General features: G+C 39.0%; 1 protein-coding gene across 9 annotated transcripts in view; it reads left to right on the plus strand.

Annotated features, from left to right (window-relative positions):
• MAP4 (microtubule associated protein 4) overlaps positions 1-18,401 on the plus strand; it is a 176,989-nt gene that overhangs the window by 61,869 nt on the left and 96,719 nt on the right. For all 9 annotated transcript variants that reach the window (XM_045778482.2, XM_045778481.2, XM_045778484.2 and 6 more), the window contains one exon: positions 13,202-13,267. In XM_045778482.2, coding sequence (XP_045634438.2) covers positions 13,202-13,267 — 66 coding nt within the window. The remainder of the gene's footprint in view (positions 1-13,201; positions 13,268-18,401) is intronic.

Below are 18,401 nucleotides of genomic sequence, written 5' to 3' on the forward strand. Positions count from 1 at the left end.
CTTCTTTTCATAATTGATACAAAATATTAGTGTAAGGTGTATAATGTAATGACTTCCTATTTTGTATCTTGTGAGATAACCACCACAATATGTCTAATTAATTAACATCTGTCACCACACAGAGTTATAAATTTTTTTCCTTGTGATGAGAACTTTTAAGATCTACTCTCAGCAACTTTCAGGTATACAATACAGTCTTATTAACTGTAGTTGCCATGCTGTACGTGTCATCCCCAGGACTGACTAATTTTATAACTGGAATTTGTACCTTTTGTCCGCCTTCACCCATTTTGCCCATCCTCCACCTCCCACTTCTGGCACCACTTAAAATGTTACAAATTTCCCTCTAATCATGGTTTCATGTGTGTCCCATGGATTTTGATGTGTTATGTTCATAATTCTTATTTGGTTCAAAATATTTTCTAATTTCCGTCCTGCCCTTTTGAGCCAAGGGTTATTGAGAAATATGTTAATTTCTCCATAGTTGGAGATTTTCCAGATATCTTACGATAATTGATTTTTAGTTTAATTCTGTTGTGGTCAGAAGACATCCTTTGAAATTTCAGTTCATTTCAGTTTGTCATGTTTTATTTTATATATGGCTTGTCACGGTCAGTGTTCTGTGAGCACTTGGAATAATGTGATGCTGTTACTGTGTGGAGTACTCTTCTTACGTCAGTTGAGGCTAGTTGGCTGATAGTGTTTAGGTTTTCTGTATCCTTACTGACTTTATATCTACTTGTAATGATTTCTGAGAGGGAGAGATGTTGAGGTCTCCACAGAATTCTGTGGATTTGTTTCTCTCTCCTCTCTATCCCTCCAATTTTTATTTCATGTATTTTGAAGATGTTGTCATGTGCACGTAACCGTGTGGTTGACATACAGGGTTATATTAGTTGCAGGTGTACGATACAGTGATTCAGGACTTCCATGCATTACCCAGTGTCCATCAGGGTAAGTGTACTCTTAATCCCCTTCACCCATGATTGTTACAGCTTCTTCATGAATTGATCCTCTTATCGTTATGTAGTATCTCATTCTTTTTGGTAATATTGTTTGTTCTGTGGTCTCATTTTTGTCATATTAATACAGCTACCAGGGCTTCCTTTTGTTTAGTGTTGATGTGGTATATCTGTCTGTATCCTTTTACTTTCAGTGCATTTCTTTATTAATATTAGTAAGAGTGGATTTCTTGTAGACAGAATATAGATGGGTCTTGCTTTTCTGTCCAGTCTGAAGATCTGTCTTTTCATTGGTATTTTAGACTATATTTAATGTGATTATTGATATGGTTGGATTTAAATCTGTCATTTTGCTTTCTAATTTCTTCCGTCTGTTCTTTATTCTGCTTTTCTTTCCCTATCTGCTTTTGGATTAACTGAATATTTTTTATGATTTTGTTTTTAACTTCAGTATTGGCTTATTATGTATATTTCTTGTAAAATTTGTTTTATATTTGGGGCACTTGGGTGGCTCAGTCAGTTGGGCATCTGACTCTTGGTTTCTGCTTGGACATGATCTCAGGGTCATAGGATCAGGCCCGCGTGGGGCTCTGCACTTGGCATGGAGTCTGCTTGGGATTTTCTCCCTCCCCCACTCCCCCTTTACCCCTCCCGTTTCTCCGCTTGCTTACCCTTGCTCGCTCTCTCTAAATAAATGAATGAAGTCTTTAAGGAAAAAATTTCTGTATATTTATGTATATATTTATATACCTTTACAGTGTGTGTCTTTAATTTCTTCCAGTTTGCCATCTGGTAATATTGTACCACTTCAGTTACAGTGTAAGATTCCATGCAAAACAGTAAATGCCCAATTCCTCTTTCCTTTTTTGTTTTTGTCATACACCTTATTTTACTTATATTAATAACCTACCTTGTTACTCTTTTTGCTTTAGATTGTCCGTTACCTTTAGATTAAAAATATGGGAATAACCTTTTAAAATTACTCTGATTTTTACCATCTTGGGCACTCTTTATTTCTTTGTATAGACCCAGATTTCTATCTAGTACCATACTCCCAGTGCCTGAAAGAATTCTTTTAACATTTCTTATAGCACAGGTCTTTTAAAAATGAATTATTTCGGCTTTGGTTTATGACAAACAGGCATTCAGTTTTGGAAGCTACCTTTCCAAGGTATGTATTCTTTGTGACTTTTTTCTTTCATTTAGGAAAATTCATCTTCCCACTTGGATAGCTTGTGATGAGAAGTCTGTTATGATCTTTTTTTTTTTTAAGACTTTATTTAATTATGAGAGAGAGAGAACACGAGCAGAGTGAGGGGCAGAGGGAGAAGCAGACTCCCCGCTGAGCAGGGAGCCCGCCGTGGCGCTTGATCCCAGGACCCCAAGATCATGAACTGAGCCGAAGCCAGATGCTCAACTGACTGAGCCACCCAGGCGCCCCAAGTCTTATAATCGTGATCTTTGTTCCTTTTTGCCCCTCTGCCTGCCTTCAGAATTTTATCTTTATCTTTGTTTTTTTGGCAGTTGGAATATGTTGTGTTTCGGTAGTGTCTTGGTATTTGTCCTGCTTGGGGTTCTCTGAGCTTGATCTGTGCTTTGATGCGGTTCATGAGGTTTGGAAATTTTTTGATCGTTATCTTTTAAAAATATTTCTTTGCCTTATTCTTTGTCTTTTCTCCTGGGATTCCAGTGACATTTTTATAAGATTTTTGGGTATTGCCTCACAGCTCTAGGATGCTCTTATTTTTTTCCTCCTCCTTTGTTTTCTGTGTTTCATTTGGGTACTTTCTTTTGACCTATTTTCAAGTTCTCTGATTTTCTTTCCCCCTGGTTCTGTTGAATCTGATGTGGAGCCCGCAGTGGCACTCTTTAGTATTTTTTCTGGTTTTAATCTCTAGCATTTCTATTTGACTCTTTCTTACAGTCTCTTCTGTCTCTGCTGAAGTTCCCCATCTGTTCATGCATATTTTGATCTTTTCCACTGTAGACTTCAACAGTATTCATAATTATTTTAAATCTCTTGTCGGCTAAATTTGAACACCTGGGTCATTTCTCAGTCTGCTTGTTTTGTCTCTTGACAGTGGGTTTTTGTTTGTTTATTTGTATTTTGGCACTTTTACGTGTTTCTCAGTTTTTGAGTGAATACTATACCTCACATGTAAAACAGTAGTGACTGAGATAAAAAAATACTTATGCCTGGAAGTGGGCATGTCTTTTCTTTCACTAGGTAGTTAATATCAAGGGTTGAGTCCATTTAGGCTAGGGCTGAGTTAGGTTTGAGTTTCGTTGTTACTGTGATTGTCTTCAGTGCAGTACTGGCTTCAGATTCCTCCATTCCTTGTGCTTAGAGCGGGGAGTGAAGTGCTGAAAGGTTTCTCTCAGTGTTCTTGTTCCACTCTTAGCTTTTGGTCTCCCCATGCACCTGTGTCCCTGACGGGTGTTTCTCCATGTGCTAGCCCCTCCCTTATCGGAAGGTGCTAGCCTGGAAGTAGACAGGAGTTTGTTGTCTTTGGTTTTCCGTCCTGGTTTAGGCTTAATCCTGTGTGCATGGTGAAGACCTTTCTCAGTAATGTCCCTCTTACAGTGGTAGGGTCTTCTAATGGTATCCTGCAAGATCTTGGGTAGGACTTACTGCTCCTCCCCTAGGGTGAGAGGGTATTTTCTTAACTCTTTCCCCAGGGGCAGTGGGTCTTTCCCCAGGCGCTGGGGCTGACAGGGTTTGATACCCTTCCCTGCAGCAGCTCAGATTTTGTTTGTGTAGGATAGAAGGGAGGGGTTGCCGGGGTGGGGGAGTGGGAGGGTGGTGTCAGAGCTGCACACACCTTTCCTCTAGTGGTTGCTTTCTCCCAAGTCTGCAGGAGACTTTCCCACTCTGCTTGTGGTCTTATGAGCATCTGGTAAAAATATCTGTACGGCAGACCTGCAAGTGGGTGTGAACTCCCCTTGTGTCTGTGGATGCCCCGTATCCTATACACTCATGCAACCCTTCATTTAGCCTTTAGTCTGTCATTAAACTTTTTAGTTGAATTCTTCTTACCTGCTGGTGTTACACAGTGTCTCTCCCTCACATGCTCTCTGACACAGGACAGCCGTGCTTACCTCCCTGTCTCCTGGAAGGCCATGTCTTGCTTTGGATTTCACTTTCTGTTTTCCTTTAGCAATGCTTCCACCACCTGGGACTCAGCTTAGGTGGGTGAGAATAATGACGTGTCAGCGGTAGATTTTCTTATGCTTCATCTTGGGTGATGACCTGTATACCATTAACTTAACCCCAGAAGAGGAAAGTTGAGAAACTGTTTTGCTTATAAAAATTATTAAAATTTCCCTAATATTTTAAATATGTGAATAACCTGTAATTAAGTACTATAATTAAAAGTTCATTAATTCAGGGAAACTACTCTAGAAATTGGTAACAGTGGTTACTCCAGGAAGAAGTAGCTGGCTGGAGTGTAGGGGTGGGAGGGAGCCTTATTTTTATTGTATATTCCTTTGGACCATTTGGGTTTTGTACACATGCATTTATTTATTAACCTGTTTAAAAAGAATAATATAAAATTTATAATTACAGGAGAACTAAAGTTTCTGATTTTTTTTCATACGACCTTTTTTTGTAGAAGGTTTGGTTAAGAATAAGTGGGAGAAGGAGAGGTGGCTGGAGACCTTGCAGAAGAAAGGAAAAGAATTTCTTTATTTGGTCTTGCAGGGATCTGGGTCAGTAAGTGAACTCTCAGGGAGTGGGGGCTTCTCTACTGTGAGTCTGATTTTTATAGATAATCAGACTGATGGGTTTTGCCCAAAGGATAGGTTTCATGTTTGTATTTTGCTTGGAGAACGTTCTAAATAAGATGTTTTTTTTCTTCTGAGTGCTTTTTCAGAAGTGATTGAAGGGCCCTAGACTTCATTATTTTCATGTTTTACTGTATATCCAACTCTAAGTTTGGTTTTGTTATTGGGTGAGATTCAGTAAATCATCACTGGTGCTCTGGATGTAATTTTGTAGCAGGCTGGTGGAAAGTGATCAACCACGGTCCTGCATCTAGGATAGAAAGGGCTGTTGAATGGGTTACATGTAATAGAACTCTTGTGTTCCTATTTCTTATAATTCTCACATGCCCACCCTAATTACCCTCAACTTCAAAATTGGGGTAAGCAAGCAGGCCGCCTTTAGGACACTTAACACAGAGTAGGAAAAGTTGCTCCCCCCCGCCCCCACCAAGGTACAGTCCCTGCCCCAGACCTGCAAATAATGATTTCTCACAGCCTTCTTGTTACTGGATTTGTCATTGTTTTTAGGCCTTTTTTGTGGGTACACTATACTCTTTTCCATTTTACACCTATTCAGTTTTGTTTCCATGAGTATTTTTATTTTCTTACTGCCCCCATAAAACGTCTAAATAGCCAAACACCTGTTTGTGTTTGTGTAAACACTGTTGTCATACTACTTCTAAAATGCCTGTCACCTTGGGAAGCAGTTCTGGAAATACTTTTTCAGATGTTTGTGTTGATTTTTTTTCTTCTTCAGAAATGTTATCTACCTAATCATTGTTCATGATCAGCTCTATATGGCTCCCTTTTCTAGGCCAGGGAGACAAAAGACAGCTTTCTCTTATACATGAATAACAAGACAATAATACTTTTGTGACTTTTGTTCATTCAAAACATTGTCATAGATGTTTGAATGAGCGTCTAGCACATTGTTGACGCTTGGACACAGTTGGCAAATTTGTGAACAAGCCACGTAATTTTTCTGAACTCTGTGCTTAGGTAGTTGTACTTGTGGGAGAGAGAGAATACCTTCTCCCCAGCATCCCCGGAGGTTTTCACGGCGAAGAGCTTGTTTCTATAAAATGTTTTAACATAGGATAGTGGTTCTCCAGGTGTGGTCCTTGGACCAGCAGTATCCTATCCCTTGGGCCACATGGAAACAGAAACTCTGGGTATGGAGCTCAGCAGTCTGTGTTTTAACAAGCCCTTTGATGCACCAAGAAGAGAAACATCGATCCAGGAGAAAGGGCTGAAGTAAGCCCTGGAAAGGATGATAACTAGATACTGCAGACTTTGTTCAGCTGCAGGGCCTTCCGTCACAGAGCATTGCAGCCAACCCTGCTGGCCACCAGAGGGTGGTGTTGGAACAGGCCTGACTTCCGCACTGGAAGGTGCCCTTGCACTGAGATCATGCTGAATTCCCCCCATTTTGCCCAAAGTGACTCACTGTGGCTGTCTTCCTCACAGCACACGCGCGCTCTCAGCTTCTTTCTACTGACCTCTGCCAAGTAGGTTTGCCAGCTGTGGGACTCTGAAGTCCCTTGTGAGAGAAGAGATTTAACAAAACAGTAAATTTGAGTATCTTTATTTCTCAGAGCATGTGATTAATTTAAAAACTTGTTTTCAGTGCCGTATAGGTGTTTAGCTGAGAAAGTTTTCATTTCATGAAATGGATGTCTCTCTGGGGGAATTAGTGAGAAGGCAGTGTAGCGTCTTTTGAATTAGGACTTACCCAGTCATGCACAGTGAGCCTCTTTCCTACTCTACAGCCTAATTGCTGGGGCGCCTGGGTGTGCAGTCGGTTGAGCATCCGATTCGTGGTTTCAGCTCAGGTCATGATCTCAGGGTCGTGGTGTCGGGCTCCATGCTCAGCGCAGAGTCTGCTCGAGCCACTCTCTGCCTCTGCCCCTCCCGCTCTTTTTTCTCTCTCACTTTTAAGTAAATAAATCTTTAAAAAAAAAAAAATTAGGGGCGCCTGGGTGGCTCAGTCGTTAATCATCTGCCTTCGTCTCAGGGCGTGATCCCAGAGTCCTGGGATCGAGTCCCACATCGGGCTCCTCCGCTGGGAGCCTGCTTTTTCCTCCTCCCACTCCCCCTGCCTGTGTTCCCTCTCTCGCTGGCTGTCTCTCTCTCCGTCAAATAAATAAATAAAATCTTTAAAAAAATAAAAAATGAAAAAATTTAAAAAAATAAAAAAATAGGACCTATTGTTTTTATGTTATAATGTTTTTGTTTGTTTTGGGTTTTTTGTTTGTTTAATTCTTCTCTCCTGGGCTTGGATTTTTTTTTTTTTTTAGACTGTTGGGTGTTGTATGTAGGTAGAATCTCAGTCTCTCTTTTATTTTCTTCTGACCTTCTTGTTTGGCTTTTATTTTATTCTGGTAAGTGGCTTATTTCTTAGACTCATAATTATTACTTAGTCTACTAATGTCACTTAAGCTAGATTTTTGTATAAGGCAAAAGTAAATTAATTTCAGTGTTTTCCTGAGGTTACTTTAAAGTTTAGTGATCAGTCTACAGTTAATCTACAGTTAGTCTGCAGGTTGATCAATCTGGAGCTTATCTATCTATAGTTAATAACAATGAGAATAATAATAGTTGTTAATGTTTACTTAACACTATACAATTGGCACAGTACTGCCTCCAGTATCATTAGTCCTCATGATAACCATGAGAGGTAGATATTACCGCATTTTCCACAGGAGGCTGTTAAGGATTCGAAAGCACAAGGGAGTTGCATTTGATCATTTGGTTAATAGTGACAGACCACAACTGTACATAGATCTCCTGATTTTAAACCCGGTGTTCTTTCTGTAAAACCATACTGTCTTCATGGATGCATACTTTTTGCTTTATTTAATGTCTTACAGATGCTGTTTTTCAAAACTGAAGATTCACTTATTTAACTCAAGGCAAAATTATTAGACATATAAGTGCTGTCTTCAGGAAATATAAATTCAAATCCTACTTCATCTGTATTAGGAACTTGAACTTTGAACCTGAGCACTCTGCTACAAATTCATCTGAATTTGTAAAGTTTTCCACTTTCCTAGACAACTCTTTCACATCTTCTTTCCGTTCCAACTTCCAGCACTTGCTCTCCTGTTCATATTTCTCCACCAGTGACTTTTACAACAAAGTGTCAATGGACTCAGTCAGAAGAGAACTTCTGCACAGTCCTCCCGCTGCATATCCCCTGTGCCCTTTACTCTGCTCTTACTCTCCTTGTTACGGGCGAGCTGTGCTCTCACTCAGGGCACTGCTACAGCAATTGTCTCTTCTGTCTCCTGCGTCAGCAGTTCCTCTGTTTCAGCTGGGTCATTCATCAGCGTCAGACATACCATAATTTTTCCCTTCAATAAGAAAATCCTATCGTAGCTGGGTGCCCATCTCATTTACTTCTTTTTTTTTTTTTTCTCGTTCATTTGAAAAAGGTGGATCTGCTACCTGTCTCACTCTGTCTGGAGCCCCCTTCCGTCCTGCAGGAGCCCATGCCATACCACCCAAACTGCTCCTTTCCCTTCCCCGAGAATGAGTCCTGGATGGCCGCAAGGGTTTTAGCATGAGCAACTGAAAGGAAGGAATTGCCATCATTTGAGATTGGGAAGGCTCTAGAAAGAGTAGATTTTGAGGAGAATGTAATAAGAAATTCAGGGAATTGTGGGATTTGTCAAGTGTGAGTTACGTGACAGCGGAGAAGATACTCAAGTGAAGAACAGTAGGCAACTAGATAAGAGTCCGGAGTTCAGAGGAGACTTCTGGGCTGGAGATACCAATCTGGAGGTTGATGATATTTAAAGCTTTGGCTTGAGGTGGTAGTTGTAAAGCATGTCATTTTCAGAATGTTTTACTTTTGCCACATAAAAATAAGTTACACCACTCTGTTCAGTGTATCCAAATGCTTCTAAATATATAGCATTTTGATTTTCCTCATCATCTATTTTAAAAATGCATGAGCAAGCTGTTCTTTATCATTGGAAATGTAAATCTTCCTTTTGATTCCTTGAACTCTTACTTCTCCTCTGTGTCTGTCATAGACTTTTATCTTAGTATAATACATTTTTATATTGAAAGATTTTTCTTGATTATTACTGGGTTTTTATAACAAAATATGTATATAAGCTTAAATTTTAGTTTAAAAAAGTTCCTGTAACCCAAAGAAAAAGGTTCCTGTAGCCATAAGGCTTTGAGTATTAACTTGGTCCAGAAAAAAAGTTATTATCACAGTTACTAGTAGTACACAATTGATCACATATATTCTAATTTTTGGTAAATCATTACTAACCATAAAAGTTGAATTTGTTTGGAAATGTTTTCTTAATGATGGGGACTAATACTGTTCTTGGATCGTGAATCTGTGGATCGTTATTTTTTGCTATAAGATGAAAGAGGATTTAGCAATTTCTATTCCTTTTAAAAAAATATTTATTTGTTTGTTTATTTATTTATTTAGAGAGTGTGCATGCAAACGGGGGAGGGGGCAGAGGGAGACAGAGAATCTCAAGTGGACTCTCTCTGAGCGTGAAGCCTGACATGGGGTTCAAACCCACGACCCTGACATTATGACCATAGCTGAACTCAAGAGTCGGATGCTCAACTGACTAAGCCACCCAGGCACCTTATTCCTATTGTTTTAATCGACATAATAGCCAGAAAACTTTATTCACATAGCCCAGTGTGTGGGAATGGAAGTCTTATAATGGCAATGTTAAGAATTCCATAAGTCAATATTATTAGAAATTATTTTCAATTAGAAATTATTTTCCGTGTCCTGTCAGAAGGCAGCTACGTTATGACCTCTTTGAATTTTGGTGAAAGCAAAGAATTGGAAACTGTTTAACCTGGAAGAGGATTTGTTACTCAGTCATTAGATAATTCACTTTGTTTAGGGGCTTGCTTTTGTTCATGAATCTGTGACGTTTTGGTTTCTCCTTCTGAGGGAAATGAGGTAGTTTTTTAAAAAGCCTCCTGTTTTCTGTATCAGCATTGTTTCCCTGAGTGATAGTTACTGTCTTGGAATGTGATACCTTACTCTTTTGGTAATGGTTTTCCTCCGTTATTTGGCAGTACTGTCTCTTCGAGATTCTCCCACCTCCCTCTGACAGGGATATAACCGTGCTGCCAGGTAGGGTGTGAGGGCTCCCCATTCCATCTGGGGGTTGGCACAAGGCAGACTTGTGGGGCGAGGGAAGGAAAGTGTGGGGGGAATGAGGACTAGCCTGATAGCTGTTTTTTTTTTTTAATGTTAGGTTAGTCACCATACAGTACATCATTAGTTTTTGATGTAGTGTTCTGTGGTTCATTGTTTGCTTGTAGCACCCAGTCCCCATCATCCTTGCTGCCTTCTTTGGGCTGTCGTTTCTTCTTCGGTGTGATCCCATTTGCTTTCATTTTCTTGGATATTCCTTGTAATTTCCAGTATACTGGATTTCTAAGTCTTTCATTACTTTATTCTTTTAAGCCATTTTTTCTGCTGTTGTTTTTTTTTTTAAGGTTTTATTTATTATTTGAGAGAGAGCGTTCGTGCGCAGGAGCTGGGGAGGAGCAGAGGGAGAGGGACAAGCTGACTCCACGCTTGTGGAGCTCAACTTGGGGCTCATTCCCACCACCCATGAGATCATGACCTGAGCCAAAACCAAGAGTTGGACGCTTAATTGACTGAGCCACCCAGGCACCCTTATTATTTTTATTAAGTAAGTTCTACACCCAATGTGGGGCTTGAATTCACGACTGAGTCACATGCTTTACTGACTGAGCCAGTCAGGTGTCCCTACTCTTAAATTTTTTAAGGTGCTCAGTTAAAATAGGACTTTATGTCTGTGAAAGCCTTCCTTTTTATCCCTATTTCTGGTTCCCCATCAGTGGCATTTGGTATATATTCTTTCTTTTTTTTTTTTTTCTGATTATTCGTGCATGCGCATGCATTGTGTGTTTGTGTGTTTCATAATGCTGTTGTGCCATCTTTGCTTTTATTTTTTTCTTAATGTGTCCTGGCATCTTCCCATTTCAGTACATGAAAAGCTACCTCATTTCTTTTAAAATTGCATATTATTTCACAATTTAGCGAACCTGTCAGTGGGCATTTGTTACTTTTTAAACAATGTGATAATAAACATCTCATTAACATTCATTTCCGTGAACTTTTATGTCTTTCTCTGAACTACATACCTAAAGTGGATTGTCAAGTTAAGTATTTAAAAATTTGATAGACTGCCAAATTGTCTCATAAAAAGGATGTTACAATTTATATTCCTCCAGTGGTATATTAGATTACCTATTTTCTTATACTGTTGCCAACAATGGCTGTTATTAAATTTTAAAAAGATTTTTATAACTCTCATGACCAGAAGATGATTTTTTTGTAATTTGCATTTTCCTGTAATCTGCATTTTATTTTTTATAATCTGCATTTTAAAATGAGGCAGATTTTTAAAATATGTATTCTTTCTTGAGCTAGGAAGAATAAATTTTATAAGCTTACTTGGTGGGAGTAAAAGCAAATTTATGCCAAACATGTTCTATCCCATATTTGGCATAAATATGGGCTAGAATGTCTGGTATCTCTCTGGATAAGTAAAACACAGTACGTGAAGCCCTAGCTTGGTGCCTTGTGCATAGTGGGCATTTAATAAAAGTCTATTCTCTTTTAGTCCTTTATTCCTTTTCCTTCCAATTAATTCATATTCTCCTTTCAGTCTGCCTTGTTCTTAGGTTGTTCTCTGTAGCTGTTCCTCTGTTATCCGAGATAACAGAATGAAAGATCTTTTCTGTGAGTTTATATGAAAGATTTCTGCCTTGGATTTGTGGGAGTCAGAAGGTTGGACAATGTAGTTCATTGTCTTTCAAAGTAAAATCTTGCATTTTATGTTTTTGTAACATACGTTCTAGATTTTTACTTGTCTTATGAAAAATATCTCTGTTAGGCTCTTGAGAGTAGCTCATGGGAAACTCTTGGGTTGGCAGGCTGACAGCAGAGCTAGACCGGTTGCTGAAATGTTACAATCAGAGCCTTTAAGAAAAGGTTGTACATCCTTATATTGATCTGTGTAGTCAATGCAGTTTCATTCAGGATATAGAAGAGCAAAGGGACTAGAATAACCAAAACAGTTTTGGAAAACACCCAGTTTAGAGGACTTACATGACCTCTTTTAAAGACTATACAAATTCAGTAATCAAGATGGTATAGTACTGGAAAAATGAAGAGACTTACAGGCTGGTGGAATAGAAGAGAGAGTCCAGAAATAGATCCACACATAGTATGATCCATCAGTTTTCAACAGAGGTGCGAAAGCAGTGAAATGGAATAAGGACAGTCTTTTCAACAAATGATATGAGAATGATTAGATGTCCATATGCAAAAATACAAATCTAGACCCATATTTTATACCATATACAAAATTTGTCATGTATCATAGGCCTCAATATGAAAACTAAATTCGAAAACTGTAAGAGTTTTAGAGGAAAACATGGGAGAAAATCCTGTGACCTTGGGTTGGACAAAGATTTTTTTTTTTTAATTAACTTTTTAAGTAGGCTCCACACTCAGCACAGAGCCACCGTGGGGCTTGAACTCATAACCCTGAGATCAAGACCTGAGCTGAAATCAGGAGTCAGTCACACGAGTGACTGAGCCTCCCAGGCACCCCTAGACAAAGATTTCTTAGGTACTTCCCTGGAAACATGAGGGAAAAGTGAAAAATTAGAGCTCATCAAAATTTAAACTTTTGCTCTGCAAAAAACACAGTTAAGAGAATGAAGATGCAAGTCATAGGCTGGGAGAAAATATCTGCAGAATTCATCTGATAAAGGGTTGGTATTCAGGATATATAAGGAATTCTCGAAACTCCATAATAAGAAAACAAAGAACCCAAATGAAAACGATCCAAAAATTTGACCCTTCAGTTCAGTAAAGAAAGGCATGGCAAGTAAACACATGCAAAGATGCTCAGCATGTTTAGTCAGTAGGCAATGAGGCACAACTATACTCTGTTAGAATAAGTACGACTAAAACAAACACAGTTCTCTGCTTCTAGAAGTGATACTGGTAGCCATGTAATTCTCACCCTCAGGAGGAGCAACGATGATGCTCTGGACTTCTTATGTGGGAGTTGTTTTAATAGCCCTGTGCCCTTGTAGCCTTGGATTTGAGTCACAGATACAAAACCTCCGTGGTGCTTCATAACGGTTTTATGGAGTATGATGGTAATCTTTGACAGTACAGAACAGAAAAGATGTCAGCTTGCTTATTGGGAAGGGTTCTTCTGTAGTGTTTGGGTATCGTAAAATTGAACGACTCAGTTCTCTTCGGTTTTGCAGTTTCCTTTTATTGGATCTTTAAATTTTGGACAGATTTTTATCTGCTTTAAGCTCTTGCTTTGAAGAGTGACAAAACTGTACCTAGTTAGATGGCATCGAATCTGTGTTTCCTGTTGCTGTCTGTCACCGTGGGTAATCACTGTTTGTGGTTGTTGCAGGTACTCCATCCAAACCAACAGGGCTAGCCAATGGTGATCATGGACTAGAAGGGAACGATACTACGGGTAAGTGGTTCCCAGGATTCCCCAAATGCGGGGTGGAAACAATCACAGTAAGCACCTTGACGAGCTCCTTTGAGGAAGATTCTTAGTGAATCACATGAATTATTTCCAAGGGTATTGTCATTCTTGTTGGATGTATTCAAGTCCAGGGCCCTCTGCCCCAAAACATCTCCAACAACAGAAAGAAAGAGTGAATTTCCTTTGATGTTTCTTGAATATTTGTTTTAATTATACCACACAAGAGCTGGATCAATCTTAAAAATACGCTTAGAGATGCAGACTAATCATCAAAATTTGTTATATTGGAGGCCTTTGACCACTACAGCTCTTTATCCAGGCTCTTCTCCACTGCACTTAGCTGGCTTTCCATGGCTCAATGTTAGGAAACCAGTGAGCTGCAAATTAAAAGTTCTTCCCCTTCGATTTTGCCCTCAGTCTTTTTCTTTTTCTCCCCATTAACGTTACTTTTGAAATCTGTCTTTAACTTTAACTGCTAGCTCATTAACCAGGGCTTTGCTACTCCATCAGCCAGCCCTGAGCCCCTGTGGCTTCCCACCTCATAACTGGCACCAGCCCCGGACCCCCAGTGTATTTGTATTGAGCAGAATTCTCGAAGCAGTAGCAGGGTCCACAGGGATGTACTCTGCAAATTTTCGCTTAGGTAGCTGATTGGAGAGTCAGCTTGTATTTCTGTGAATAACTGCACTCATTTTGCAGTTGTGATCAGGCTGACACTGTTGACCCAAATGAGTACACATCTAATGGTCAAGTAAATTGGTCTTTGCAACAGAGTGTGCTCTTACCTGGGGCGTAACATTTGATTCACATTACTGCACTGGAGACAAGCACTAGATGTGGGTGGTGTCTGTGTTTCTCTTGTATGCCTACCTCAGCCTGGAGAAGACTTTCCTTGAGCCACTGTATGACTTCTCGGTTTTGAAGGTTTCGAGAAAGCCAGCAATTATTCCAGGATTTATTCTTTATTCTGTGACCTTTGGAAATGTTGTATATATCTTTGTACCTCAGATTTATTGATCGCTGGTTTCCTTTTGTTGTGAATGTTAGTTTTGCCCAGTGACATTAACATTCTTATTAGCAGCTCATAACTTAGAAACGCTTTACTTTAAGGTAAAAACAGCCAGAAGTGCCACCTTATCTTCCAGTTTTGTGAACTGAAATTTTTGTATTTTTTTTTTATAATCTTTGTTGTATTATTGACTGTTTCTGTGCCTGCTTTGAAAGCAAGGTCATCTATGTAGTATAGTTCTTAGGAAACATTTATGGAAATATCCCTGTGATTAAAGGAGAAGCTTGAATATGAACTTTTAAAAAATGAGTAAGTCAGCTTTCTTTAACAAGGAGGCAGTGTGAGGGGAAGGAAAGGCTTGGAGGGGATTGACTTGATTAGCTAGTTGAAAGAGTGGATGCCATTTTCATCCAGAAAGGAAACAGCTATCAAAACTAGAGTAGATTTCTCCAGCAAGATGCCAGGTGTGACCAGAAGAGATTCAAACTTTGTGTAGCAATTGCTTCCCATTGCCAACTCTTAATAACACAGAAAAGAAGAACAGGAAAAACATACAGCCTGGCCCTTACTGTTTCAAGACTTTTAATTCCCTCGTGGCAAAAAAGAACCCAGATATTTATGAACTAACTACCCAATGACATTATGGCAGCAGGTAGAATATAGTTCACATACCTGGGAAGTTGTTTGCATTCTGAATTTGACCTCTTGAAAATATGCATGTTTTACTGGGGATGGGAAGGAGTAGGGAGGGGACAGAGAGTGCACGTTTCTGGAGCATGTTGTGACCTCATTCTAATTTGGCCATTACTAAACTAGAGCATGTAGTTCAGTGCCATTTTGAAAATTCCCATTTCTGTTTCATTCAGGATGTTGTCTCTAGTCCTAATTGCAGACCAGCTCCACTGATAGCGTATAAAGGGTTTATGAGCACCTTGCTATGTTGAACTTGCTGTTTACTAATGACCTGTGCTTTTCTGCCCTTTCCTTCCCTTTCCTACTTCTTCCTCCCTTTCTATTTTTCTCCTCCTAGAAGCCTAGCGTGTCTCTCCACACTGGGGCTGCTGCAACACCAGACCAGTGATCTTTCCTAAGCACCGTTACACTTCTAAAACCTTCAGCATTTTGCAGAGCTTTGCTTTTCCTTCCTGGACACGGTGTAGAAGAAGCGGAGGGTAGTTCTTCGGGCCTATTTCTGCTGATGCCTGAGCAAACCACCTGCTTCCTCTTGTGCTCTGCAGGGCTTGATGGAACCTCCTTTCCCTTTGTGAGCACAAAGTACAAGATGAATTCTTTTTAATTTTAGTATTTTATAAAGGTCATCTAAGGTCTTTTGTTTCTTTTTCTCTTTTAAAACTCATTTTATCATTTAATTCAATCTCACGTTTTTTTCTTTTCTTTAAACATTTTGAGTTGGCCGTTGCCATTTGGTTTTCAGATCTTCAAAATGAATCAGGATCTCATAACACCAAATGAGAACGTGTGCTTTCATAAAGGGATTGAGTCCACCAGTACTGCAGCTGACCCTCCCTTTCCCTTCCCCTCCTCTCTCCCTCTGTGAGCTTGCTTTTAGGGAAAGGTAATCTTTCAGGCTACCTATGTTTCTTTCTACCTTACTAAAATCTGAGTAACGATAGCTATTTTAATTTAAAGTTTTCTCATTTAGAGTAGCTCTGATTAAACTTTGGAAAGCATTTCCTCAAATTAAACCGTATTTTGTTATTTGTAAGTTGGGCTGAAATGGTTTTTATGATGAAATTATGGTTTATTTGTGTAGAGGCTTAGATTCTCTTGAAAATCTGACAACCTTTTATTGTCTGTGAAATTGTATAACCAAAGTTACTTTCATAACATGATCATGAGCTATCAAAACAAGAATTGAGAAGTTAAAATGCAACCCTGTATTGTTAGACTACTGGGATGTTGACACAGATAGAAAACAACTTCCTTTATAAAAACATGGGAATGAAAGTACATTGCAGTACACTGAAGAACCACAACCAGCTTATCAGCTTTCTAATGAAATGATTATCAGATTGGACTCACACTCTGTTCAGGTCGTGTCCAGTATCCCTTTGATCTCTGGAGCAGCGTGCCAGTGGGATTGGTGGATCACATGTGAAGACCTTTACCATGAACATTAGAATTTATACTCTGTGTATTTTGAGGATTGTCCCAATGGGACTTTCTTATTCTCGTTCCTCATTTTCCCACACTAAGAGCTAAAAAACCTGGAAGAACCATTTAGAAAAAATCTGCAAAACTTTTCGGATAATAAGCTTTGATTGGATTTTGAGAAATAGAATATAAAACCTGGGCCATGTTTTGAAATCTTAGAGGAGTTCTGATTTAAGGTCCAGAATGTGAAATACTCTTTAATTTTCTGTCCTCTTACTGATTATGGAGGTTGTCATAATCATGAAGTTATTGATTGTTTCAAATTAAAATAAATAATTGGCAGTGTATTCTGTATATTCTGAGGAAGATTTGGAGATGTACATTATTTTAGATCCTCTGACACAAAGCTGCTTTTGAGGTGGAAATATCAGAATATTATGGAAGTTTAAACTGAGTCCCTGCGACTTCTGGAATTTAGGAAGCATTCATTCCCTCTTCTGATCACAAACGGGCCACGCTGCCAAGAGTTCTTGGAGAGAAGACACTTAGATGAGGCACATTTTAGAGGGATATGCTGATGCTTACCTTCTAAGCAGTTGATAAAATATGACAACTCTTACCATGGGAGAGCACCCATCAAATAGAACAGAGCATTTTCCCTTTGGTGTGCAGTTGTTCAGTATGTGTTTTGGTTCTCTGTGTTTGGTTGGTTGGTTTGGCTTTGGTTTTTTGGCTAGGGAAATTTTTAAAACTGGTAGTACTAACTTTTTAAGGATCATGGTTGACATTTTTCTATCACCTCTACCCAGTCTCTACAGCTTGTCTAAGTGACAGGTGTTTGGAGAAGCCTGGGTGCAGCTCTGCTCTGGCAGTGGTCAAAGGGACACACACTCCATTATTACATTGATTTATTCCACTTTTATTTCCATTTTGCTGTGTTTTTGTTTGACTTTTTTTTTCCTCCAAAAAAAGGTTTGTTTGTTTTTTTTTAATGGAATTGAAATTTTCTACTCCTAGCCAGCTAAAATCTGGTGTACATTGTTAGCTCTCTGTTTCACTTGGATGTTTCATTTTGTTTTGCATATAGCTTTGTATGAAGCAGCCAGTTCTATAAGGAAATGCTGTGTTGCCATCGTGGTCACACCCAAGTATGAGGTTACCAGACTGGTCAGGATTGTTGTGTTGAAATACGATGTTTCTTCTTATATGTAATCTCTCTCTCTCTCTCTCTCTCTCTCTCTCTTTTTCCCTCCCTTTTTTGGCCCAATGTTGAAGATGTAGAACATTGTTTACAAATAATATTTTATATAACCTCGCTCACGCACCTGAGTTTATATTTTTTGTGACTTTACACTTCAACAGTTTGTATATTGGGACATTTTAATGTGATCATTGTGCTAAATAAATTACACTAATAAACATCTTACATTAACACCTTACAGACTGGATTTTGGTTGGAGTCTTAATTATTGAAGTATAACGTGACTAAGATGTGAGTTTGGCAAATACTGAGTCTTGAGGAATGAGTTCTTGGTGTAACTAAACTTGTGATCCTACCCATAATAATTTCATAATTGTACGAGCTTTTTACGTTTTGCCGGACATTTTCATTTTCACTTATGTTGTCATTTTTAATTCTCAGAGTCTGTAAGAGTTAAGAAGCCCAAATGACTGATATTTCATAGCATCTGGTGGGAAAAACAGTTGGCAGAGTGGCAATGTGCAGTTAACCCAAAAGAGTTACATGGCGTATCAATTATTGTTAGATGCCTTCTAATACTACATGTATGTTTAGTTAAAATTCATGTTCACAGTCTTTCTAAAATACGTTCTGAACTATCAGGTGAAACTGTGACATTCAATGACATTTTAATTTTGTAACTGTATTATTTGATGATCTCTAGTATGCTGCAGCTGGGAAGAATTCAGTAGAATGCGCACTTCCCTACCCATTCTGGCTTAGTGTTTCTTTACAGTAGGTAGATTTGCAAATGC

Source organism: Ursus americanus, chromosome 14 (assembly GCF_024610735.1).
Source record: "Ursus americanus isolate L20-20 chromosome 14, mUrsAme1.1.p, whole genome shotgun sequence".
NCBI lineage: Eukaryota > Metazoa > Chordata > Mammalia > Carnivora > Ursidae > Ursus > Ursus americanus.